This window comes from Leopardus geoffroyi, chromosome A1 (assembly GCF_018350155.1).
Source record: "Leopardus geoffroyi isolate Oge1 chromosome A1, O.geoffroyi_Oge1_pat1.0, whole genome shotgun sequence".
Classification (NCBI taxonomy): domain Eukaryota; kingdom Metazoa; phylum Chordata; class Mammalia; order Carnivora; family Felidae; genus Leopardus; species Leopardus geoffroyi.
The window spans coordinates 144,465,984-144,492,387 of record NC_059326.1 but is presented as its reverse complement, the minus strand read 5'-3'; the positions used below and the strand labels follow the sequence as shown (position 1 = coordinate 144,492,387).

At 38.1% G+C, this 26,404-nt stretch overlaps 1 protein-coding gene across 5 annotated transcripts in view; it reads right to left on the bottom strand.

Annotated features, from left to right (window-relative positions):
* Positions 1-509: 509 nt before the first annotated feature.
* MSH3 (mutS homolog 3) overlaps positions 510-26,404 on the bottom strand; it is a 195,721-nt gene continuing 169,826 nt past the window's right edge. For 2 of the 5 annotated variants that reach the window (XM_045496991.1, XM_045497001.1), the window contains exons 21-24: positions 17,608-17,794; positions 12,828-12,957; positions 3,731-3,899; positions 510-1,267 (exon numbers count right to left, since the gene is read on the bottom strand). In XM_045496991.1, the coding sequence (XP_045352947.1) occupies positions 1,159-1,267; positions 3,731-3,899; positions 12,828-12,957; positions 17,608-17,794 (595 nt within the window). In that variant the 3' untranslated portion in view covers positions 510-1,158. Of the gene's footprint in view, positions 1,268-3,729; positions 3,900-12,827; positions 12,958-17,607; positions 17,795-26,404 lie in introns of those variants that run through there. The other 3 variants (XR_006716774.1, XM_045497009.1, XR_006716773.1) reach the window with 3 other exon arrangements.

Sequence of the window (26,404 nt, the reverse complement as noted above, 5' to 3'; positions counted from 1 at the left end):
CGTGTAGCAACCAACCACTCCTCAGCTTGGGGAGACTATAATGACTTCTGGGTCCAGGGGTCATTGTGAGGGCCACTGTAAGAAATAAACTAAAGAAGGAATTAGAAATATGTCTACCAAATGCGGGGAAGACATTTAACAAGCAGGAATAATAAATGGGTGGGAAACAGAACGGTGAGCCTTCGTGCAAGATCATATACTTAGAAACAAAAAACACATGGATATGAGAAGCCAGGTTGTAAGTGCTGTGAAAAACTCAGGGACTCAGTCGAACACATGTCACCCTAAACGTGCAAGGAGGCAGTGTTGTCAAGTATCAACAAAGCTAAATACTTTGATTCTGGGGAGATGATACACTTTCTATACTGATTAACAGAGAGATCCCAAATCACTAAGTTCAGTTCTGTGTATATGGTGGGAGAAGCAACCTTGGTTCCATAACTAAACCTAAAAAGTACCAACTGCCAAACAGTGGAGAACCCCAAAATTCAACAAAAAAAAAATCAAAATTTATAGCAAGTATTCATTAAATGTTTATTACCTGAATGCATGACAAATAATTTCATCCAACAATTTCTAAATTGCTTAAAACTGTGACAGTCCTTAACTTTTCAAATTTCATATCATCTTATTCCTTCTGTGCTCTACTTTCTAAAAGCCTGATGATCTTTTCTATTTCTTATCAAAAATTCTTATGCTCATAGTGAATAAACTGGTAGCATTATAAAATTATTTTAGTTCAAATGGGAAGGTACACTTCTGCTAGACATCTCACTCAGCTGCAAATTAATCTGAACTGGAACAAATAAAAATATGAATTAAATTTTTATGTCACTCTCTGAAAGTTCGTGAACTATATTTTACCATGTTAGGTTTCATTTAGGAGGTGTGATTTTATGTGAAGCTTACTGTTCATGAAGTTTTCTAATGATAGAACAGAAGTCTTAATATTCAAAACTGTTTATACTTTGGTAAGACAGCATGACAAGAACCTGGCACAGACTTTCTACACAAAAGACCTATTTCCAATGGGAATATACCATAGTTCTGATTTTATGCTCACATCACACAAAGATAGGCTGTTACTGGACAGTTGTTTTGTACAGATGGCATTTTTAACTCTCCATGTTTTGTTCACAAGTGTAGTCTTCGTTTTCATCAAGATGAGAAGCCTGAAATTTCTTCCACGTCAAACTCGTCTCTCCACTTTTGCAGGCCTTTTGCATCATTTATCATCCATAACTTTGCAAAACACTTTAGCCTTTTCCTGGAGAGAAAATAAAACATGATTTATTTTATAAATGAACTTGTTGGGGGACAATACATCTCACTGCAAGCTATAAAAGGTCTATGACTTTGGAATACCAGGCAGGGCTCTGGGGTTAGAAGTTGTGCCAGCGCCAGCCTTCTAGTGACGCTGTTATAATCAAGGACTCAGGCTGCTGACTGCCACTACTGCCTCCAAGGAGGGGAGAGCCCAGCTTGTTCTAACTCAGGCCACAGGCTATGCTCACAGGATGAAAAGTAAAACCGATTTTATAATGTAAAGCTAGCTATTGAAAGAGCAGAATTCCGGGGCGCCTGGGTGGCTCAGTCGGTTAAGCGTCCGACTTCAGCTCAGGTCACGACCTCGCGGTCCTTGAGTTCGAAACCCGCGTCGGGCTCTGGGCTGATGGCTCAGAGCCTGGAGCCTGCTTCCGATTCTGTGTCTCCCTCTCTCTCTGCCCCTCCCCCGTTCATGCTCTGTCTCTGTCTCAAAAATAAATAAAACGTTAAAAAAAAAATTTTTTTTTTAAAAAAAAAGAAAGAAAGAGCAGAATGCCAACAGAACACAGACATAATTTTTCTGTAGAAGAACTGCCAGGTAAGTGTTTAGGGTCTGGAGCCAGAGTACCTGAGTTCCAGTCACTGCTCCGCCACTGAATAGTTATGGGACCCTGGTTTCCTGGTTGATTTCCTACCCTTGCTTGGCCTCGTTTTCCCAAACTACTGTATGGGAATAATGACAGTACCTATCTCACAAGGCTGTCGTAAGGATTCAGTTAAGGTATGTAAAGCAGTAAGAATAGTAACTGGCACTGTGTCTAGGCTGCTGCAAATGACTGCTTGACTTGTTTCTGTGCACAGCAAGCATTCAATAAATATTAGCTACTCTAACAAAGCTACACAAATGCACAAGATTCCCTTTGGTTTCTTTGATCTTGCCAATGGAAGTGATGTGATAAACACTTTCAGTAAAAGGTAAAATAATGAAAATAGTGTCCTAATAAATGATCACCCCAATGCACCCTAATAAATGATTCCACCCCAATGCAACCTCTTCTGACAATTCTCTATCTTGTCCAGATTATAGATTTCAAAATATTACACAGTAGTTGGAAGAGTTAAACTATTATAGTCTGTGAATTTTATTGCTCTTCCTATTATATAGGATATATAGTAGCAGTAAGTATAAACTATCATATTTTATCGCCACCTTGCATATATATCCCTTTGTAGTAAAGTTTTATTCTAGTTTCTGCAGGGAAAAAGAAAGATAATAAAAGATAGTAAAATAATTTTTCTTGGACTTTGCAGAGAACTAAGGGCTTATCTTTAAACTCTCATAATAAATAATTACTGTTCTAATTGGGCATTGTGGAAATGATCCAAAAGAGAGTGTCAACAGAAGAAGCTGCATGTCATTTATACTATTCCAGCACTTGGGACTTGGTCAACCACCATTTACCATTGCAAAGCGTAGAGTGCCACGGCAGAACCACAGGAGAAAGGACCCGGAGGAGTTGGCTGCACAACTACTATTGTAGTACACAAGTTGGCAATTGTTTAACTAATATTAGGTACTACTATTTCAGTATTTAAATTTGGTTATGATTTCCAGGACTAAAAATGTTTCTTACAGTATGGTGACCAGACAAGATTTTCTATTTGACCAGCAGTCTATTCCCTCATGCCAGGGCAGTAATGTCATGTCCCGGGCAGATCAGACTCTCCACCTAGTACAGGGCTGGGGAAGGAGATGGATGAAGAAAGAGCTTATGTCCTTTTATAACAAAATCTTGTATTTGGGGGAAAAAAGGTACAATTTATTATTTTTAATAGGATATTTTCCTAGGAATATCTTCTTTCCAAAGTATATTTATTTATATTAAGATTAGTTAATACACTGACTATATACTGGCTGGATATCAAGGGTAAAAAGTAGAATACATTCACATAAACAGTCTAGGTGACAGAAAGAAGGCAGTTTAGAATGAAAATCTTGTCACAAAAGAAGTGACAAGGGGATACTGACTACAATTACGTAGTTCTATGATACTATTATTTTCATTCATGTCCTGACAGAATTCTTAATTTCTGAATGCAATATAAGAATAGAAGAAGTACTCTAAAGGTTTTAAATGTCGTTTCTTTTAGTAATTTGCTATATAACTGAATGTTTTAAGCAACTAACATGTTGGCACACAGTAAGGAGTTAACTTAGTTCTTTAGAAAAATGACTGAAAAACCAATTTAGCAACTCAACAGATAAAGATCTGAGCAGAGAAGGTGGACTGAATTCACATGAGCTTTTCAAAGATCTGTTTTCATTTTATTGTAATTAAATGTTTCAGAATATTTGAAGAGATGTTTAAAGGTAAACCTTATGTTCATTTACAGGACAATCCTCTTCCTGCTGGACAATGTGGAAGGTTTATGAACCAAAAACTGTTAACACAATCATTCTGACCTTTTCATATTTACTAATCCTTCTAATTCTTTTGACTTGCTAGCTGCTTTCTTTAAAATTTCTTCAGGAACATCTGCTAGTTTAGCCACATTTAGTCCATAACTCCTTGCTGCAATTCCTCTGGTTATTTGATAAAGAAATGTGACAAAATCAGGGACTTGTTCTTCACCTACAAATTAAAAAAAAAAAAAAAAAAAAAAAAAAGGAGATAAAGGAAACCATGCCGGAAAGCTGAAAGTAGAAGATTAAATAAGACCTATAAGTTCTTACAACTTCATATTAAAATTTGCAATCTGAAAAAGAAACACCCAAAAGCTCACCTAAAAGCGTTTTTGTTTTTTGTTTTTTTTTTTTTCAAGATTTTGTTTTTAAGTGATCTCTACACTCATCATGGGTCTCGAGTTTACAAACTCGAGGTCAAGAATCACATGCTCTACCAACTAAACCAGTCACGTGCCCCCACCTAAAAGGGTTTTTAACAATGCTTTGGGGTAAGGTAAAGATTTATTTCATTTTACGCTGCTGGCTAAAAAATTTGGACTCTACTGCTATTATCAGAAAGAGAATAATTCTGATACATAGTACAATATAATTTCTCCTTTAAAAGAGACGAAAAAAAGTTTTTTCAGTAAAAGAATGTGCTCACTAAATGGTCTTGTATGTAATACACTCTGCAAAGTAAAATACATAAGACATATTTCTAAGAATGCTAAAAACAAAACAGAAAAAACACATAAAGAAATACAATATGATACACAGTTTAATAACAAGACTGAGAAATTCCAGTTTATTAAATATACTGGGTTAACTAAGAGTTCGATATTCAAGTGAATATTATTCAGTACCACTCAGCTCCCACTTAGGACTAAAGGGTTTAATGCCCCAGCTGTCAGGGAAGTTGTTAGCCCACAATCTTCAGCTATATCCCCTTTTTGGGAGTCACCTCAGCTCAGTCCCAGACCTGCTTCACCTGAAGTCATGTCCTTTCTAGGGTAGCCTGCACCTCAATAGGTAGTTATGGGGGTTGGCAGACAGCTTCTTTTTTTTTTTTTTTTCAATATATGAAATTTATTGTCAAATTGGTTTCCATACAACACCCAGTGCTCATCCCAAAAGGTGCCCTCCTCAATACCCATCACCCACCCTCCCCTCCCTCCCACCCCCCATCAACCCTCTGTTTGTTCTCAGTTTTTAACAGTCTCTTATGCTTTGGCTCTCTCCCACTCTAACCTCTTTTTTTTTTTTTTTCCTTCCTCTCCCCCATGGGTTTCTGTTAAGTATCTCAAGATCCACATAAGAGTGAAACCATATGGTATCTGTCTTTCTCTGTATGGCTTATTTCACTTAGCATCACACTCTCCAGTTCCATCCACGTTGCTACAAAAGGCCGTATTTCATTTTTTCTCATTGCCACGTAGTATTCCATTGTGTATATAAACCACAATTTCTTTATCCATTCATCAGTTGATGGACATTTAGGCTCTTTCCATAATTTGGCTATTGTTGAGAGTGCTGCTATAAACATTGGGGTACAAGTGCCCCTATGCATCAGTACTCCTGTATCCCTTGGGTAAATTCCTAGCAGTGCTATTGCTGGGTCATAGGGTAGGTCTATTTTTAATTTTCTGAGGAACCTCCACACTGCTTTCCAGAGCGGCTGCACCAATTTGCATTCCCACCAACAGTGCAAGAGGGTTCCCGTTTCTCCACATCCTCTCCAGCATCTATAGTCTCCTGATTTGTTCACTCTGACTGGCGCGAGGTGATATCTGAGTGTGGTTTTGATTTGTACTTCCCTGATAAGGAGCGACGTTGAGCATCTTTTCATGTGCCTGTTGGCCATCCGGATGTCTTCTTTTTTTTTTTTTTTTTTCAACGTTTATTTATTTTTGGGACAGAGAGAGAGCATGAACGGGGGAGGGGCAGAGAGAGAGGGAGACACAGAATCGGAAACAGGCTCCAGGCTCTGAGCCATCAGCCCAGAGCCCGACGCGGGGCTCGAACTCATGGACCGCGAGATCGTGACCTGGCTGAAGTCAGATGCTTAACCGACTGCGCCACCCAGGCGCCCCCCGGATGTCTTCTTTAGAGAAGTGTCTATTCATGTTTTCTGCCCATTTCTTCACTGGGTTATTTGTTTTTCGGGTGTGGAGTTTGGTGAGCTCTTTATAGATTTTGGATACTAGCCCTTTGTCCGATATGTCATTTGCAAATATCTTTTCCCATTCCGTTGGTTGCCTTTTAGTTTTGTTGGTTGTTTCCTTTGCTGTGCAGAAGCTTTTTATCTTCATAAGGTCCCAGTAATTCATTTTTGCTTTTAATTCCCTTGCCTTTGGGGATGTGTCGAGTAAGAGATTGCTACGGCTGAGGTCAGAGAGGTCTTTTCCTGCTTTCTCTTCTAGGGTTTTGATGGTTTCCTGTCTCACATTTAGGTCCTTTACCCATTTTGAGTTTATTTTTGTGAATGGTGTGAGAAAGTGGTCTAGTTTCAACCTTCTGCATGTTGCTGTCCAGTTCTCCCAGCACCATTTGTTAAAGAGACTGTCTTTTTTCCATTGGATGTTCTTTCCTGCTTTGTCAAAGATGAGTTGGCCATCCGTTTGTGGGTCTAGTTCTGGGGTTTCTATTCTATTCCATTGGTCTATGTGTCTGTTTTTGTGCCAATACCATGCTGTCTTGATGATGACAGCTTTGTAGCAGAGGCTAAAGTCTGGGATTGTGATGCCTCCTGCTTTGGTCTTCTTCTTCTTCAGAATTACTTTGGCTATTCGGGGCCTTTTGTGGTTCCATATGAATTTTAGGATTGCTTGTTCTAGTTTCGAGAACAATGCTGGTGCAATTTTGATTGGGATTGCATTGAATGTGTTGATAGCTTTGGGTAGTATTGACATTTTGACAATATTTATTCTTCCAATCCATGAGCAGGGAATGTCTTTCCATTTCTTTATATCTTCTTCAACTACCTTCATAAGCTTTCTATAGTTTTCAGCATAAGATCTTTTACATCTTTGGTTAGATTTATTCCCAGGTATTTTATGCTTCTTGGTGCAATTGTGAATGGGATCAGTTTCTTTATTTGTCTTTCTGTTGCTTCATTGTTAGTGTATAAGAATGCAACTGATTTCTGTACATTGATTTTGTATCCTGCAACTTTGCTGAATTCATGTATCAGTTCTAGCAGACTTTTGGTGGAGTCTATCGGATTTTCCATGTATAATATCATGTCATCGGCAGACAGCTTCTAAGGTGTCCACCAAAGAACCCTGCTTCCTGGTGCTCATGCCCTTGTGTCATTCTATGCCCTTGAGGGTGGGCAGAACCTAATGACTTACTTCTAATGAACAAAACATGGCAAAAATGATGTGTTGTCATTTCTTTTTTTTTTTTTTTTTAACTCTTATTTATTATTGAGAGACAGACACAGAGCATGAGCAAGGGAGGGGCACACAGACAGGGAGACACAGAATCCAAAGCAGGCTCCAGGCTCCGAGCTATCAGCACAGAGCCCGACGTGGGGCTCGAACCCATGAACTGTGAGATCATGACCTGAGCCAAAGTTGGACGCTTAACTGACTGAGCCACCCAAGCGCCCCATGCGTTGTCATTTCTAAGATTAGATTACAAAAGACCGTGTGACCTCTGTCCTGGGCACTTTCAGTTTCTTGCTTATTTGCTCTGAGAGAAGCCAATTGCCATATGGTGGGCTGCCTTATGAAGAAGCCCACGTGGAAAGAAACTGATGTCTCTGACCAAGAGCCACATGAGTAAACTTGAAAGTAGATTTTCTATGCTTGTCAGCAGTCATGTAAGAGGTCTGGGAAGTAAACTCCCCCAGTCAAACCTTGAAGTGATGACTGACCTAGACAACCTTGATAATAGTCTTGTGAGAAACCATGAGGTTGAAGTGTCCATCTAAGCTGTCCCTGGATTCCTGACCCAGAGAAATGATCAGATGATAAATGTTTACTGTTTTAAGCTATGCTGTGGGGTAACCCATGACAATATGTTTGTTATGTGACAACAGCTAACTAATAAGGAGTAGAAAGGTCACACTCCCTCTCCCCAGGTTGAGGTAACTCTGATGGACCAATCCCAGCTGTCTATAAGGGTGGCTGAAGCCAGCCCGGTCCTACCCAATCCAGCCCTCAGGTGTTGATCATGAGAGCACTCCCAATCAACACCTGGCACAGAAATCTCAGAATCTGCTCCCTGAGGAACCCAGTCTACCACACAAATACATGCACATAAATTAAAAACTTCTAAAGAACTGGGATATAATAAAGTACAATAATATAAAGATAAAGCTGCACAGTTTAATCTTTGATAACTCTAAAGCACCTCAAGATTATGCAGCTTTTATTATGAAATACAATCTAATTTGCACTGTGTTGCCAAAATGTCCAAAATGAACCAGATTTTTAATGATTTCTGAGACCCTATGTTTACTAAAACTTATTGTAAGTTTATCAAGAGCTTTTTCTCATACATTATGACATTTGAGAAATGTGTATGCTTTATTCTTTTATCAGCTAACAACTAAAAAGCATAACCAAGAAAAAGGATAATGGAATATTCTTTAACCTCCTGGAAGAATTCAGCAACAAATAACACTGTTCTAAGGCTGAAAGTGGGAGGTGGAAAGAATGCTGGCACTCTCAGGAATACAGACTAAAATTCTCATTACAAAGCACTAAGAATACCTTTTGACTCCAAATAAAACTCAAGGAACACAAAGAGCAGGTGAGGAGGTGGGTGGAAATAGACTAGGAAAGAAGCATGAAGAAACCAGTGCCTGCTAACCTGGGTACTTTTTTGTTACTCTTTGCTGCTCACATGACCACAAGTGAAGTAAACAGCAGCAGGCATTCAAAAAAGCAAACTCTTCTCATCCTTAAGACAAAAAAGTCTTTATCACTTCCACTGGCTTAGTGCTAACTAAAGTCCCTACCTCCAGCCTCTACTCCATAACCTAGCCTCCATGCTAGTCCTTGTCATTCATCTGTCTGTCCATTCATTATCCATCCACCCATCCATCCATCCATCCATCCATCCTATCCTTTCCTGAAAGCCTACTAAATGTCACAAAACCCCCATAGTTAAAATTTGCTTTGCTGATGGCTTTTTTTCTTCATATATATGGCTATACAATGCTTTTTATATCTAATATAGCTATACATTTTATAGCTGTATTATATATTAATATATATTAAATATATAAATTATTAATTATATATTAATTGATTATATATTGTTTATATATAAATTAGAGTAAGATAAAGATTTATAAATAATATATAAACACATTTAAATAAAAATATATTTTATAGCTATATTATGTAAAATATTATATTGCTCTAAATAAGTTAACGTATCTCAGTACAAACAGGTGCTGAATTTGTCATTAGATACTGGTCTCTACCGTAGTACTCATTATGGTAGTTTTCACACCATCAAGGTAAATAATGTGACCACTCTTCCATAATCACATTAGGGAGTATTTATAGTTATGTTGTACATCAATACTGTCCTTCACGCCTCTTAGACAGGAGAAGGGGAAAGAGTGTGTGTGTGTGTGTGTGTGTGTGTGTGTGTGTGTGTGTGATGGCAATGTGGAGGCAAGAGAGCTAGATGGGAGAGAAGACAATAAATAAAAGTGCTTGGCTGCTAGGAATTTACCCAAGGGATACAGGAGTACTGATGCATAGGGGCACTTGTACCCCAATGTTTACAGCAGCACTCTCAACATTAGCCAAACTATGGAAAGAGCCTAAATGTCCATCAACTGATGAATGGATAAAGAAATTGTGGTTTATATACACAATGGAGTACTACGTGGCAATGAGAAAGAATGAAATATGGCCCTTTGTAGCAACGTGGATGGAACTGGAGAGTGTGATGCTAAGTGAAATAAGCCATACAGAGAAAGACAGATACCATATGGTTTCACTCTTATGTGGATCCTGAGAAACTTAACAGAAACCCATGGGGGAGGGGAAGGGAAAAAAAAAAAAGAGGTTAGAGTGGGAGAGAGCCAAAGCATAAGAGACTCTTAAAAACTGAGAACTGAAGTTTGATGGGGGGTGGGTGATGGGTATTGAAGAGGGCATCTTTTGGGATGAGCACTGGGTGTTGTGTGGAAACCATTTTGACAATAAATCTCATATATTAAAAAAATTAAAAAAAAAAGATAAAACTGCTTGGTGGGGACTTCACTTATAAGCTATAACCATTTCCTAAAAGGATACTACTGAGAAGTTTATGTGACATTGCTTAGAGTCAGTGAAAGTAATAATTCATGTTCCTGCTTGTTACAAGGGAACTTAACAAAATTTGTTTGAAAGCCAAATTTCTCTAGGCAGTTATTAAAGAGATGTGTGCTGATCAAATAGTTTCTGAAGTCACTTTTGGGATAGATTCATAAAATTTAGAGGTGGATGAAGTTAGGTAACTTTTCCAAGAATTTATAGACTAGAATAAAAATACACGTTTCTTACTACCAGTTAATTGCTTCATCTACCTCACTATGGGAAATTAGAACACAGTATCTTAGAAGCCACCCAAAAGGCCTTTGGGGCACTTGACTGATGACCTATGCAATGGCCTCTAATTTAGACAGCAGAGGAGTTAGGTTAGAGGTAATGGATGAAACACAAATGTAGCAGGAACAACACTGGAAGTAATCAGACAATGGAGTAATGCTTCAACATTATGAGTGAAAGCTACTTTCAACCCCAAATTCCTAGCTAAATAATAAATGAAGTATGAAGGGATACTGAAGACATTTTCATTCCTGCAAAATCTCCATTTACCTACTTAAGTTGTATTATTAGTAGGGCATCCAAAATCTTTTCCAACCCCAAGAAAACCCTGATTTTATATGGAATTAACTCAAGGGATAATGTCCTCATACCAAGCTCCAAAAATTGATCCTGGTTAATCTAGGCTAATCAAAGTCATCCTTGCCATTCTCACTTCTAGGAACTGGTTTAAGAATGAGCATGTGATTCAATTCTGAAAAGGAGATGGGACAGTGATGAGAAGCCAGTGAGCATATGAGAAAAGTTCTCTTGCTCCTAAGAGTCACAGGAAATGCTGGTCCCTTTTTGTCCTTTGGACAGTGTCAATTCTGGGTTTGATACATGAAAGAACCACAGCCACCCTGTCACTAGCCTGATGATAAAGCCAACAAGGCAGGAAAACAGAGCCTAGAGAATTGCAAAGAAGAGGAGCTGAAGCCCACTCTTCCTCTGAGGTTCCTGTAATGTGAGATTATTTACATTCTTGTGAGTGGAGCCCTTGTGAATCCAAGTGTTCTTTTACTGGCAATCAAATGCACAGAAGGTGGGATAAGAGAATTCCTAGGATGCTGGTAAAGGCAGGTCTCAGGACAACAGCTGTGCAGCAGGGCTAGGGAGCAAACAGTTCAGATGAGCAGGACAAAGGGCTCCAGGAGGAATGGTGGAAGCGATAGTTCTGTCATCTGGAAAAGTGCCTAGAGAGGCATTTTACAAAGCTATTGGAAGGTTCAGGGAGAGTCAGATACAGACTCAAATAGAAGAATGAACTGAAAACAAGGCAATTATTACCTTCAAAAATACAAAGAACAAAAAAGCTGCAAGACAAAGAGAATGCACTTGTCCTCATACGTGGCTCATGAGTAAGCAATCCTTACTGGCAACAACAGTGAAAACTATGAAGAGGAATGAGACCAAAGGCACCTGGAATGAGTACAGTGGAAGGTCAAAGCAGGGAAGGCTGCAGACTCCCATCCAGCACGATGAGAAGCCAAATAGTAATGTGTCAAGGTGATGAACCCAGAGATAGGAAGATCAGCCTATTATTTAGAGGAATGGAAGAAAGGAAAGAAAGAGTTGGAAGCAGCCGCCTTGGCAATGGATGGGGAGGGGGCATGGGTGAAGGCCAGAAGCAGAGGTCTACCACCTGTTAGCCAGAGCCTTGTAGCATTATTTAATGCTTAAAATTATGCTCATGAATAAACATTTAAATCAACAGGATAAAATGCCAAAACACTTATGGCTTAGTAGTCTGTTCACATAAACGCTTATCAGTGACCCTTCCCTGATGGTGAACTCTTATTTATCCCACTGGGTTTTAGCTTATAAGCTCCTCCTGTCATTTTGGATGCAGATTAATAGACATGAAACTGCTTCCATGAGAGAATTTATGATGTGTTTTTCAAGGCTGTGTAGTGGTGAAAGGCAAGGATTGCCTAACATTACATTTATCTCAGGTCGAGGGCTTTGTTTTATTTGGGCCAGCTGCCTGATTTCTTTTTCAGGTCCATCTTTATTACTTTTCCAAAATAAAATTTGGACTCTGGAGTGTCTTGGATAATGAATTTTCCATTATAGCACAGCAACTGTGTAAACCATCACTGGCCCAAAAGTTGGGAGCTTAAAAAAATCACTACTGAACAGGAAAATAAAATTATACTAAAATTGACTACATTACTTAACAGCACTTGAATTTATTTCTATTGGCTAATGATGTTCTTTTTCATGAAATGTCTCAGTCGTGTGACACTAGTACATAGTGGAAAGGGTAGGTAAAATACTGTAGGCCCCACATACCATTTTCACAGAGTAGAAAAGAACCTGCAAGCAGATTTTTGATTCTAGGCTCAGTTCACCCAAGTGGCCCACAGGGGCTGGCCACTTTACCTGAGATTCAGTTTCCTTGTCAAGTTAAGATAAAACATATGTCCAGTATAGAATACTGGGGATGGTATTTGGGGAAATACAATGGACATTTCTAAAGGTGACTAATACCCTTGACGGTTAGGGTATCTTTCCTGAGATACATCTAAGAGTAAAACCTACAAGTTGCCCCTGACCCCATCTTCTTCTTGTAGTAAAATGAGGTAAGAAAGACCAGAAAAGCACTCAGAGGTCGTGAAGATAAAAGTACATTCTCCTTGACCCGAAGCTTAGAGAAAATGAATCTGGACAAATGTCATTTACAATCAACATTCACAGCTTTCACTTAATAAGAAGTTCATGTACGTATGATTTTTGAGTTATCAAATATGAAAACCAAAAACATTCCAGTTTTACTTACTGCAAGCATTATTTCATACCTGGATCCTCTTTGCTTTCATCCTCATTGACCAAGAATCCCATGTGATAATTTCCCACCTGTTGTAAGTAACTTTTTTCTAATTCACAAACTGGTGGATAATGTGTGACAAACAAGGTTAAGGATTTCACCTAAAGCAGTAAGACATAATAAATGTTATTTTATTTTTAAATTTTATTTCAAACTTTTCTTCAATTTAGTTTTGAAAAAGTTCAAAACTTCATGAACATTGCAATGAATGTTCATTTTTCTTTAGCTAGACAACCACCTGTTAATATTTTGCCATAACACACACACACACACACACACACACACACACACACACACACATTCTTTCCTGAACCATGTGAGAACTGCAGACATGATACTTCATCCCTACTACATACAGGAAAACCTTGGACTGCGAGTAACATGTTCTGCAAGACAAGCAAACATTTCTAATAAATTCTGACTTGATCAATGAGCCATGCTTTACAATATGAGTAGTACGTGACGCTCAATGTTACATGATCACATGGAGCCAATGCATCTTCTCTCTCTCTCTCTTGCTACATGATTGTGGGTGATCGTCTCCCATGCTCAAATGCTTGGTCTCAAGACACTGTGTTTGGCACAGTGATTTTTCAGAACACTGGAAAGTGCCCACAACCAGTTTATTTTTTGTCACTTCAAAGCACCTATGGACACTCTTGTTTTTCCATATAAGAGTAAGCTTAGGAATGCTCTGCTTCATTCTAGGTCAGGTTGTCTGCAGATATAGACTCTCTCCTCTGTTGTCTTATTGCCAGTTACATTAAATATAGTATATGATAAGAGTTTATTAATACTGTACCATAGTCAACATTCGTTAGTGATAGTGAAAGTCATCCTCCACAATAACCCTCCTCTCTCTTGTTTTCAAAGATAAGTGCAGGTTAATTGGCTTATTTTTCTTTATATTTTATATTTTCTTTATTATTTTATATTATATTACAGTATTATAATCATTTTTATATGAATATTTTTGGGTTGTGAAACGAATCATCTGAGTTTCCATTATTTCTTATGGGAAATTCACTTTGATATACAAGTGCTTTGGATTACAAGCATGTTTCTGGAATGAATTATGCTCGCAAACCAAGGTTTTACTGTACTTAGAATTCTGTCTTCTAAGAACAAAAACATTCTCCTACTGATTTAATCAGAATTATTACAATCAAGAAATTTAACACAGAAATTTAATAACACATGTTATTGTCTAACATGAGTCCACAAATTTCCCTAACTGTCCCAGTAATATTCTTTATAAATGTATTTGTATTAAAAAAAAATCAAGGATCATGCCATACACTTAGTCATGTCTCTATAGTCTCCATCAATCTAGAAGAGTTCCCAGTCTTTCTTTTTCATCTTTATGACATTAATGTTTTTGAAATATCCAGGCGTTGTTTTGCATAATGTCTCTCAATTTGGATTTGGCTGATTGTTTCCTCCTAATAAGATTAAACCTTACTGCCAGAAATATTACACATATTTATGTGGGTGATGTACTCATTTCAGTACATCGTATCAGGAGGCATATGATGTCAATTGGACCCATTATTGGGGATGATAAATTTGCTTATTTGGTTTAAGTAAGTGCCCAGAAAATTTCTTCACTATACTAACACCTCTTTCCTTTGTAATTAATAAATAACTTGTGGAGTAGTACTTTGAGATTGTGTGAATATTCTTTTCCTCAACAATCTTTCATTCAAAAGTTTTACCATCCATTGCTCATCACTGCCTGAATGAGTTATTATTGCAGTGACTCGTAAATGCTGATTTTAAAAAATTCTCTCTGTATTTATTAGTTGGTATTCTATAAAGAGGAGCTTTTCTAACATTTATTTATTTTTGAGACAGAGAGAGACAGAGCATGAACGGGGGGAGGGCCAGAGAGAGAGGGAGACTCAGAATCCGAAGCAGGCTCCAGGCTCTGAGCTGTCAGCACAGAGCCTGATGCGGGGCTCGAACTCACGGACCGTGAGATCGTGACCCGAGCGAAGTCGGACGCTCAACCGACTAAGCCACCCAGGCGCCCCAAAAGAGGAGCTTTTCTTTCTCCTCACCCTAATCCCATCATTTTAAAGTTTACTTTTGTTTTGTTAGTATTAATATGGATTTGTGGATTTTTAATAAGCATTATTTTAAAGCACACATATTATGTATTCTAGAAATCCCAAAGTTCTTAAATCTTAAAAGAAGCTAACACCAAATCTTGGTCTAAATATTAGCAGAAGAGGGTAATTAAATCAAAGAACTCCAGGTCTGATTCATCTGCCAATCACCTCATTAAAAGTCAGAACATGTGCCTTCTCTCTTATAACAATTACAAAAAAAACAACCCCCCCCCCCCCCGAAAAAACCTATTAAGGCAGGATTTCTTTGATGAGCTGCTCTTAAAATCTGCCCTGAAGGGTCTTCAGACCAGCTGTCTCAAGGATGTCCATTCCCTGAGCTGATAGGCATTTCTAACCAGAAGACCTAAGGGTTTGGGTCACAACACAGCTCTCCTCAAGGCCATTTTCAGCTTGCAGCCGAAACACACAGCTTCTTAATTCCTCCTCTCTGATCTCTGTTCCCAGTGTCGGCAATCAAAAGATACCATGAAAATAAGGATTTTCATCCATAAAAAGCATAGAGATTCTTGCTCCAGAAGATTCCTCTTCAATGACTTACCTCTAACATAAATTTTATCTAAAAATAACACTTTCTTCATTAATATTTAAAATGTCAAAAAACTGCTATAAAAGCAATGAGAAGAGACGTGACAAATTTAATTCTGTCATAATTTGTTCCCCAGGGTTCTTAAATGGATCTTTAAGATATTGCCAAACTGCTTTTGGTAGCTAGCCTCCAAAACAGCCACCAAGTTCTTCACCTCCCAATGTTCACGCTTGTGAACCGCCAGCACCAGTTGGCAGCAACGAGTGAGCCACAATGGAAGAAGGTCCTCCATCATCAGTCAGGCCTTCAGATGATGCCAGCCTTGCCTGACAACTTGACTGCAACCTCAGGAGAGACCCTGGGCCATAACCACCCAGCAAAGCTACTCTCAAATTCCTTACTTCCAGACATCATGAGAAATAACAGATGATTATTATTGTTTTCAGGCATTTAGTCTTGGGGTAATTTGTTATATAGTCATACTAACTGATATGCAGCCATACAGCAGGAACAATGAAACTCAGAGGTGGCAAATCCACTCTGTCATAATTCATTCTTAAAGGCTCTTAAATGAAGGTTTAAAATATGTTTCAAAATAAGGGGCGCCTGGGTGGCTCAGTCGGTTGAGCGACTGACTTCAGCTCAGGTCATGATCTCTCATACTTTGTGGGTTCAAGCCCCGCATTGGGGTCTGTGCTGATAGCTCAGAGCCTGTAGCCTGCTTCAGATTCCATGTCTCCCTCCCTCTCTCTGCTTCTTCCCTGCTTATGCCCTCTCTCAAAAATAAATAAATAGATAAACATTAAGAAAAAAAATTTCTTTTAATGTTTCAGAAATAAATAAATAAAATGTGTTTTGGAGACAATGATAGGACTTTACTAATGTGTGATATGCAGTTTCTAAAATGATTAAAGAAACGTTCTTGAGCTCTTTTTGCAAATAAAGAATTTTTGTAAAGAAAAGTTAAAAGTACTTATTTTAAAGTGGAAAACATGCCATCATTAATTATGTAATCCAACTGAATGTTCAAACAAAAAACTGAGGACCAAAGAAGTTTAAAGAAAAGGGGAGTTTATTTTTGTATTATATGTTTTGCAAAGAAATAGGAATAAAAAATATGCTTGTATTGGTCATGTAAGGAAGAGAGGAAAAGATGAAAATGGAGGAAAGACACAAAGAAAAGTGTTTAAAAAGTGGAGAACAAAACAGACATAGAAAAATCTTAGAACAGACTAAGTACAGGGCAGGTGTCAAAAGAAGACAGATAGGGAGAGACCGAAACAAACAGAGAGAGAAAGAGAGAGCATTGATAAAGGGAAGGGGTGCCTGGGTGGGTCAGTCGGTTAAGCATCCAACTCTGAATCTCGGCTCAGGGCATGATCTCACGGTTCATGAGTTTGAGTCCTGTTTTGGGCTCTGCACAGCTCAGAGCCTGCTTTGTTCTCTCTTCCCCTCTTTCTCTCCTCCTCCCCTGCTCTCTCTCTCTCTCTCAAAATAAATAAATAAACTTAAAAAGGATGGGGGGAGAGTTTGAGGGAGATGACAGGGATAGAGAATTCATCACAAACAAAATTTCACACTGAGATGCTCAGAACTGCACTATGGAAAAAACAGACATGGACTGAAGGAGTGAAGCAGAAAGATACAAAGATAAGAGATCAAAGGCCTTCTCTCAAGATCCTGTAGGATATTGCTGAAAAAATGTACTTCATAGGTAAAAATGTCTCTATCTCCTTTTTGTCTTCTTCAAGGATTGGGTTGCAGGTGGATGGGGGACAGGCAGGGTCTCTGCTCTTGATTTAGTTCGCCAAGGATAATAAGAAACAGTTCTGCGTGGAAGTATTGCCAAGGAGACCATTATCCTACTGACCAGATTTATTTTGCTTCAGCAAAATAAGACACATCAAAGAATTACAGACATTATGCAGTGCTAATCTATCTAAATTCAATGTATAGTGATTTAATGGTGAATTATGGGTATAGAGTCAATTATAATAATTAAAGATAACTTTGAATATTTAGAAGCTGAGGTCAGAAAAACAATTTGGATACTATGTACCATTCACATACAAAAAGGTGTACAAGATACTCACATCTTTAATAAAATGCTCCAGTGTAGCATAAGCGATGGCGATTCCATCATGGGTGCTTGTTCCTCTTCCCAATTCATCCAAGATAACCAAGGACTGGGATGTGGCCTGTCTTATTATTTCTGCTGTGTCAGTCAGTTCTTCCATAAAGGTACTCTGCCCTTTATATATATTATCTGCAGCACCCATCCTACAAATAAAATAAAAACACCTTGATTTTTCCTCTGAATTTCATTTTTAGGAAGCCAAGTATTACTTTGTGAACAATAAACATAAATGATCTCTAAGGGTCTATATACTTTGAGCCAATAATAACTGAAATCATACTAAACAAAAGAAAACACGTGTTGGATATAAAAGAGTGCCTAACATCAAATGGTACCTTCTAGAAACACTGTGTGCCTAACATTAAACTGCACCTTTTCGAAGCACTGTGGATAGAGTCTGAGGTACTGGACAGAGCTCCCCCAAAATAGGGAAACCTATGACCCTACCTTCTGAGCAGTCACTCCAAACCAGAATTTTGGTACTCACAAGGGAAAATAATGCTTCTCTGTGTTGCTGTGTTTAAATATCTATGAGTACTAGAATTAAAGACTTTTTCCTAGTATCTCAAGAAGATTTGGTACTACAAATTGAAGTACCATGTTGGAATAATTTATCTATATAAGCTAAAACTTTTTATTAGAATTACAAATGTTTAGTAATCTCTGACACCTAATACAGGTTCCTAAAGTAGACTTCATGGAACATAGTTCTTAGGGATGTCATGAAATGGGTGCAAAAGATGTAAGAGTTTCTTTCCTGTAAGACTTCTGTGATCCTTTAATATTCTACCACACATTGTGCAGTTTCTAGAAAAGTATCTACTATTTAGCATTTGTCTAACTCTCTTAACTGTGGACACCTACCACTCCCAAGGCAACTGTGGCAATAATGGTCTACAGAACACATTTGGGAAAATGTCTCTTTAGTCCAAAAGGATTCTTTAAATAAGGTGGAGGGAGGGGGGAGAATCATTAAGCAATAGCCACTCCAGGTCATACAGTTAATAGAAAAACCTAGATTTCAGGTGTTTGACCCGCTAACCAGCTTTGTGAATTCTGGTAACTATTTTCTCAGCAAAATACCTTCATCCATGTAGTTTTGCTACAGTAGTTCACATGTCACCTACATACAGCAGCATAATGGTACCTTTTCTTTCTGGGGAAATTCATGGTGAAATCCAGCCTTACCCATCTCTGGGCTTGAGTCTTGTTCTGGGCAGGGAGAATGAAGTATAATGTTTTCCCCCCAGATATGTAGAACCTTAGGAGAACTGTTCCAGGAATCAGTGGAATTTAGAAATTAGTGGCATTTAGTTTTACTGAAAGTGTTTTAATTTTATCCATTTTAAAATCAATAACTATAAAACATAATTTCTGAAATGTTGCTAACTTATGAACATTTTGGCCATTTCCTCAAAGTTCAAATACTGTTACTTATCTCAATTGTCAATGTTTATTAGTATTTCTCCCCACCAAAAAGCAAGATTAAAGTTTCCTATCTCTGAAACCACTCTGAATTCTTCAGAATCATGTTTGACCCTCATTTAACATGGTTGCTTTTATTCCTGACAGGTTGCAAGCTGACAAAAAGAATAAATCTTTAACTGATAACAAAATGCTCTGATAAGGCAAATATTGGGGCGAAGGTCTTCGGTTCTCAAGAATTAGAATAACAGGCAAACACTGAATAAGATTTTAATATAATAGTTTATGAGGTGCCTGGGTGGCTGAATCAGTTAATCGTCTGATTTCAGGTTCGTTCATGATCTCACGGTTTGTGAGTTCAAGCCCCACAGCAGGCTCTATGCTGACAGCTCAGAGCCTGGAGCCCACTTCAGATTCTGTGTCTCCTTCTCTCTCTCTCTGCCCCTCCCCTGCTTCTGTCCTTTCTCCCTCAACAATAAATAAACATTAAAAAATGTAATATAATAGTTTAAGTATTACGCTTCAGTGCTTTCTAGAAACAGTATGGTAACAGAGTGGTCTGGTTAGAAATTTCATGAACCGTAGGGTGCTCTTGGGAAGACATTTTTAGGCAGATACACACATACACACATAAAACATTTAGTATATAATAAGGAAGAGATTTCAAATCAGGAAGGGAGGAAAGAATGAATGATCAGTCAATAAAAAACATGCTAGCTAACTGGTTGTTTCAGGGAAAAAAACAACAACAACAGGTGTGCCACTACTCAAACCATATTCCAAAATAAATTTACATGAATTTAAAAGTTTAATGTAAAAAAAAAAGAAACCATACCAACAGATACAGGTGAAATTTAATCTCTGGATAGGTAGGTAGGTGGCGTTATAAACTTAGCACCAAAACGTGTACAGCAAAAACCACAAACTGACAAACATATTTGCAACACATATAATAAAGGGTTAATATTCCTAAAAAAAGGACTTTCATAAAGCTAAACAAAATGGTAAACATTCCAACAGAGAGATAGGCAAAGGATAAGAGTCAATTCACACATACAAAAACTAATGAAAATACTCACATATTATACAAATTCAAACAGGAATAAAATGCTGTCTTACATATGCAATTAGCAAAGAGAGTAACAAGAATGATAACATCTACCACTGTCAAGAGTGTAGGGAAAAGGATATTCTTATGTGAGACTGATAGTTGTTACAATCTCCCAAAACACAATTTAGCAACGTCTGTCAGAAGGTTTTCATGACCCATAAATTTCACTCTAGGAATTAATGCTGTGGAAATTATCACAGAGGTATGAAAAATGTGTGTACAAATATGTTTCTTAATGTTATCTAGTGAAAAACTGGAAAAAGCAAATGCCTAAGGAAAAGAGAAAGAGCAATAATACTTGGGTGGAAAGCTATGCAACCAGTAGAACTGGTACACTTAGAAATTAGACACTGAAAAATGGTCACAACATATGTGAAAACACTAGGTCACCAGAAAGTGTTTAGATTTGGTGGAGGGATCTGCTAGGCAAAGAGACCTACCCAACTGCTGAGCCACGTCAGTGTTTACAGCACCTGAAGCAGTGTTCCATTCAGACAGATGGACAGCATCCAAAATTAAAGAAAAATTTGAGGACAGTTGAAGAAAACGAATGGTAGGAAAGACGAGGACTGAGAACAACCAACAAAACAACTACCACAAAGGAGATGAATAAAAATACAACTCAAAGAACAGAATTAAAACAAACAAAACCTCTATTTGGTAGCCTCAGAAAGATTAAGAAACTGCAGCCTTAAAATAAAACAGCCCACCAAAAAAAGGAACAGCTGGAGAACAAAAAAATCTTGTAAATTAAAAATATGATCACTGAAAAAATTCACTGTATAGGCGGGATTAAAATTAGATACTGTGGAGGACCAAGATTTTAATCTGAAAGATAAATTCAAAGAAATATCTCAGCACAGTGAATAGATCAAGGAATGAAAAATACACACAAATAATTTTAACATGGAGGCCAGTTCCTCAGGGCTTAAAGTCCACCCAACAGGAAGTACAGAAGGCAGACACAACAAAAGTAGTAATATCATAGAAGAAATTACTGCTAAACTGAAATAAGGCATGCATCTTCAAGTGGAAAGTTTCCACAAAATGCTGAATAAGATTAATAAAAGACTTACACCTAGAAGCACACTGGTAAAATTTAAGAAACGACAGGAATTTTTTAAAAATCCCAAACACTTCAGGGGTACCTGGGTGGCTCAGTCGGTTAAGCATCGGACTTTGGCTCAGGTCATGATCTCACAGTTTGTGGGTTTAAGCCCTGCATCAGGCTCTGCACTGACAGCTGAGAGCCTGCAGCCTGCTTCAGATTCTGTGTCTTCCTCTCTTTCTGCCTCTCTCCTGCTTGTGCTCTCTCTCAAAAATAAATAAGTAAACATTTAAAAAAAACAATAAAAATAAATTAAAAATCCTGAACACTTCAGAGAGAGAAGGAGGGAGGGAGGGAGGGAGGGAGGAAGAGAGAGAGAGAGAGAGAGAGAGAGAGAGAGAGAGAGAGAGAAGAGAGGAAAAACATTACTAACAAAGGGATGAAAATAAGATGCTATCAAACTCCTTACCTACAATGAATGCCAAACTAGAAGATAAGGGAACAATTCCTTTACATTTAAAATCTGAAAGTTTATATTCATTTAAACTTCCAAAACAGATATGAAGACAAAATAAAGCTTATTTTAGACTCTGAAGAACTCAGAAAAGTAGCCACCATGAGTCCTCATGAAAAAACTGCTCAAAGAGAGATACAGAAGAGAAAATAGCATTCAAGAGAAAAACATGAACTACAGGGAATAACAGAAGTGAAAAAAGCTGGGAAGAAATGAGAATTTTAAAGGAGGGATGCTTAAGAGGAGCCCCTATGATAGTCTAACGCCTTAAGGATTACATACTTCTTAAGCTCTCCAGTGAATGTGGATGTAACATATACATGAATCCTAATAATACAAATGTTGATTATTGGGTCCTTCTATTTGTAAACTAGCCTATGAAAGAGAACAAGATAATTACAGCAGGGCAGATGTTGGGACCTTTTGGAAAGGTAAAAGTAAGAACAGTTTTAACAACTGGAAGGGTCTTGGATTGATAAATGATTTCTTTGTATTTGTTGCCAGAAGTTCAACAGATATTGTCTAAAGTAAATAAATCTAAAATTAGAGGGAAGAATATTTTATAGACATTGTAATGTTAACTACCAGCAGAACAAAATAAGGAACCCTCAGAGTGACTGCCTACTGCACAGGGCTAGGGTTCTGTGCCAGAGATGATGGGGAGTAGGGGGAGAGCCTTTTAGTTTTCAATTGTCTGCCCTCTGTACTGTTTGTTTTCTACCATAACAGGCGTTGCTTCTACAATTACACACACACACACACACACACACACATGTATTTACTTATTTCTGAGAAAGAGAGAAAGAGAGAAAGAGAGAGTGAGGGTGGGGGAGGGTCAGAATGAGTGCTGACAGCAGCAAGCCCCTATATCGGGCTCGAATTCACAATGAGATCATAACCTTAGCTGAAGTTGGACACTCAACCAACTGAGCCACCCAGGTGCCCCCGTAATTATACTTTTTAAAAAATGTTATACTATGGGGCACCTGGGTGGCTCCGTTGGGTAAGCGTTCAACTCTTGATTTCAGCTCAGGTCATGATCTCAGGGTTGTAGGATCGAACCCTGCATTGGGCTCCATGCCGACAGTGCAGAGCCTGCTTGGGATTCTATCTCTCTGCTTGCACACATGCATGCTTGCTCACTCTCTCTCTTTCTCTCAAAATAAGTAAGTAAACTTAAAAATAATATTATATTAGGTCATTTTTATTAAAAACTGCCTGTGCAGAATAAAATATAGAAAGTTATTACATGTTTAGAGTTATTGTCTCAGGGTGGGGGATTACTGGTCAGTTAGTGACCCTTTCTCTTCTTCCAAGCACCTAGCAAAACATCTGATACAAAAATAGAGAATAAAAGATTATTGAATAAAGTCTTCTTTCCCAATTCCAGTGGATTAAGACATGTAGGAAATATTGGCCTAACATGGCTGTGTAAGTGTTCATTTCATTACTATCACTGAGGTGCCTTTAGGAATCAGTTCAAAATAAAATACAGAGTCAATAAATATAGATATATGTATATAGATAAGGTCACTTAAATTTACATTTAAAGAAGCAAATCACATTTTACACAATAGAGATGTTCTGAAAGGCTGACTTTTACTCACTAGAGATGTGTGAATTCTTATTTTAGGCCTTAGGCCTTGAACTTGAACTTTCTATATATCTGTTTTTTGGCATTAAAAAATTAACTGTCATACTGAAAAAGGAAGTTCTAGTCTATAAGATGGAGTGAAAACTTTTAAAAAGTCATGCAGTTTATAAATTATGTAAGGTAGCTAAATATGGTAGAAGAGTGATACCTTGAGTGAAGAGACCAGCACTCTTGTCCTGGCTTGGTCATTAAGTACTGTGTCATCTTAGCCAAGTTAGGTACCTTTTCTGTGTGGTCCTAGCTTGCTCATCCATAAAACGTGTAAGTTGGAATAGTAAACCTCTAAGGGCCCACCCTCTTCTTTTATTTTTCCTAAAATTTTTTTATCGTTTATTTATTTTTGAGAGAGGACAGAGCATAAGTGGGGGAGGGGCAGAGAGAGAGAGAGAGAGAGAGAGAGAGAGAGAGGAAGACACAGAATCTAAAAGCAGGCTCCAGGCTCTGCCTGACGTGGGGCTTGAACCCATGGACTGGACTGCAAGATCATGACCTGAGCTGAAGCCATATGGCCAACTGACTGAGCCACCCAGGTGCCCCAAACTGTTCTTACCACAGTAAAAGAATTTTTGGAAATGTATAAGAAAAACGAGGTGTCTCAAATTGGACAAGAGCTTTTTATGCAATGCTAGTTAAGAGTTCATGTTAACATGAATGACTGTAAAAGCTCGTATGTACTTTTTAAAAAAATCTTATTACTAATTGTTGAGTAAATCACTGACAACTGCTTCATGTACATACCAACTGAGTCAGTACTATCCAAGAGGCGGCAGGACAATAATAGCTAAGTATACAAATCCCAGCTAGGACACTTCGGTTCCCCTATCTGTAAACAGTAACAACAATAGTGCCTGCTTTTCTACTTCTTATGATGGTTAGGAGAAATAAATAAGTTAATATTTATAAATTTTTAAGAAAACAAACTTGGGGCGCCTGGGTGGCGCAGTCGGTTAAGCGTCCGACTTCAGCCAGGTCACGATCTCGCGGTCCGTGAGTTCGAGCCCCGCGTCGGGCTCTGGGCTGATGGCTCAGAGCCTGGAGCCTGTTTCCGATTCTGTGTCTCCCTCTCTCTCTGCCCCTCCCCCGTTCATGCTCTGTCTCTCTCTGTCCCAAAAATAAATAAACGTTGGGGAAAAAAAAATTTTTGAAAAAAAAAAAAAAAAAAGAAAACAAACTTATAATGGTTTCCTAACATCTGGAAAATAAAACCCTAAATTCCTAGCATGGTTTCCAAGGCCTCTGAGTACTCTGGCCCCAAACCTGTCACCTCTCTCTAATCTCATCTCCTTCTGTCCCTAGACCCCATGTTGTTGCCACCTCAATTCATACTTGCTCCCTGATATATGCCACATACCTTTTAAAGCAGAACAACTCTATCAAGATTTAATTCACACATCACAAAAATCACCCTTTAAAATGTATTTATAATTCAGTGGTGCTTAGTATATATTCAGAAAGTTGATACAACACACCTTTATCCCTCAATGTTTTCCCTCATTATTTCCTTAGCCTGGAATAATCTTCCCTCTTCTCTTTTCTACAAACTGACGGCCTTGTTTTCCACAAGCTACACTTACTTTTGCATTCCCCTCAAATGCGAAGCATAGTGTCTTGGACCAGGATCTTCAATACATCCTGTACATGAACTGACTCAGTCATGTTCAACTGCTGAAATTATTTTTTCCGAGGCTTGTAACACAACTTACCCAGCCAAAATGACTCAAGAGTAAACAAATTATGTGAATGTCTAAACTTCAAGTTAAAAAAGAGAAGTGCTGACTAACCATTTGTGGGAGAAGTCTCAAGGAGTGAAAGGATTTAAACATCTGTTTTCCTTTGTGCTTCGGTATAAATCAGGGTTATCTTTGCACATTGTCACTGAGTTTATTCTAACATCACAATGTACACATTCTAAGGAGCATAAGTGTTTAAAGGACATAAAAAATTAACTTCTAATATTTTCATGGAATGTTTATTACAATTATATGGTACCCAGTAATTAAAAATTAGCACACAATCTTGATAGTATTCACTTGTATCTTCCACTCAATTTTAAAACACTGCATTTAAAACAGTAACTCCAGGGGCACCTGGGTGGCTCAGTCAGCTGAGCATCTGACTTCGGCTCATGTCATGATCTCAAAATTCGTGAGTTTGAGCCCCACGTTGAGCTTATTGCTGTCAGCACAGAGCCCACTTTGGATCCTCTGTCCCACTCTCTATCTGCCCCTCCCCCCCCCCAATAAAATATTTAAAAATTAATAAATACAAGAGTAAGTCCAAATTTTACTGTTCATTATAACCTATATGATGTACAAATGCTTAAGCTATGCTAAATTTTTAGTGGTAAAGTCAAGCCATGCTGGTGAAGATTAATTTTTTAAAATGCTATTTACTTTGTGCTTATCCAAACTACCCTTTACCCTTGCTAAGGTCTTCAGGGCCTTTCTAACTGACAAAACTAACAGATCACCTATTCTCCATCCTGACCCTCTTAGATTTTATCACTGATGACCACAAATTGTTCTCTATTGATCTTAGCATCAGGGCCCAGATAACCTCTCAGTCACCTTTTATCCAAAGCCTTTGCTCTCACTGAATTTGTCCTATGGGACCAGTCTGACTAGAAGGGATGTACACACCAAAATATTGGTACAGACAGACTTACTCTCCCTTCCACTAATGTTTTTTTCTTACGTTCACATTCCCTACAGAGAACTGGGCCACTTCTTTCTCCAATGGTCCCTTCCACTTTGACAGAAGGGAAGAGCCTGTATGATAGCAAAGCATTTCCTATCAGCAAGCCAAGAGTCAAATTCTCCAAATGTTAAAATATGTTAGAGATTTAAGGAATTCTAGAACATGCAATTAGTATAATTCTGTCTATATATTCAAAGTAGTAAAAAATGGAAAACACATTCTTTAGATTTCATCTTAGAGTTATTTTGCTCCAAGTACACAGGTTACAGTTATGTGATTAAGAAAAAAAATCACTCTGATATTT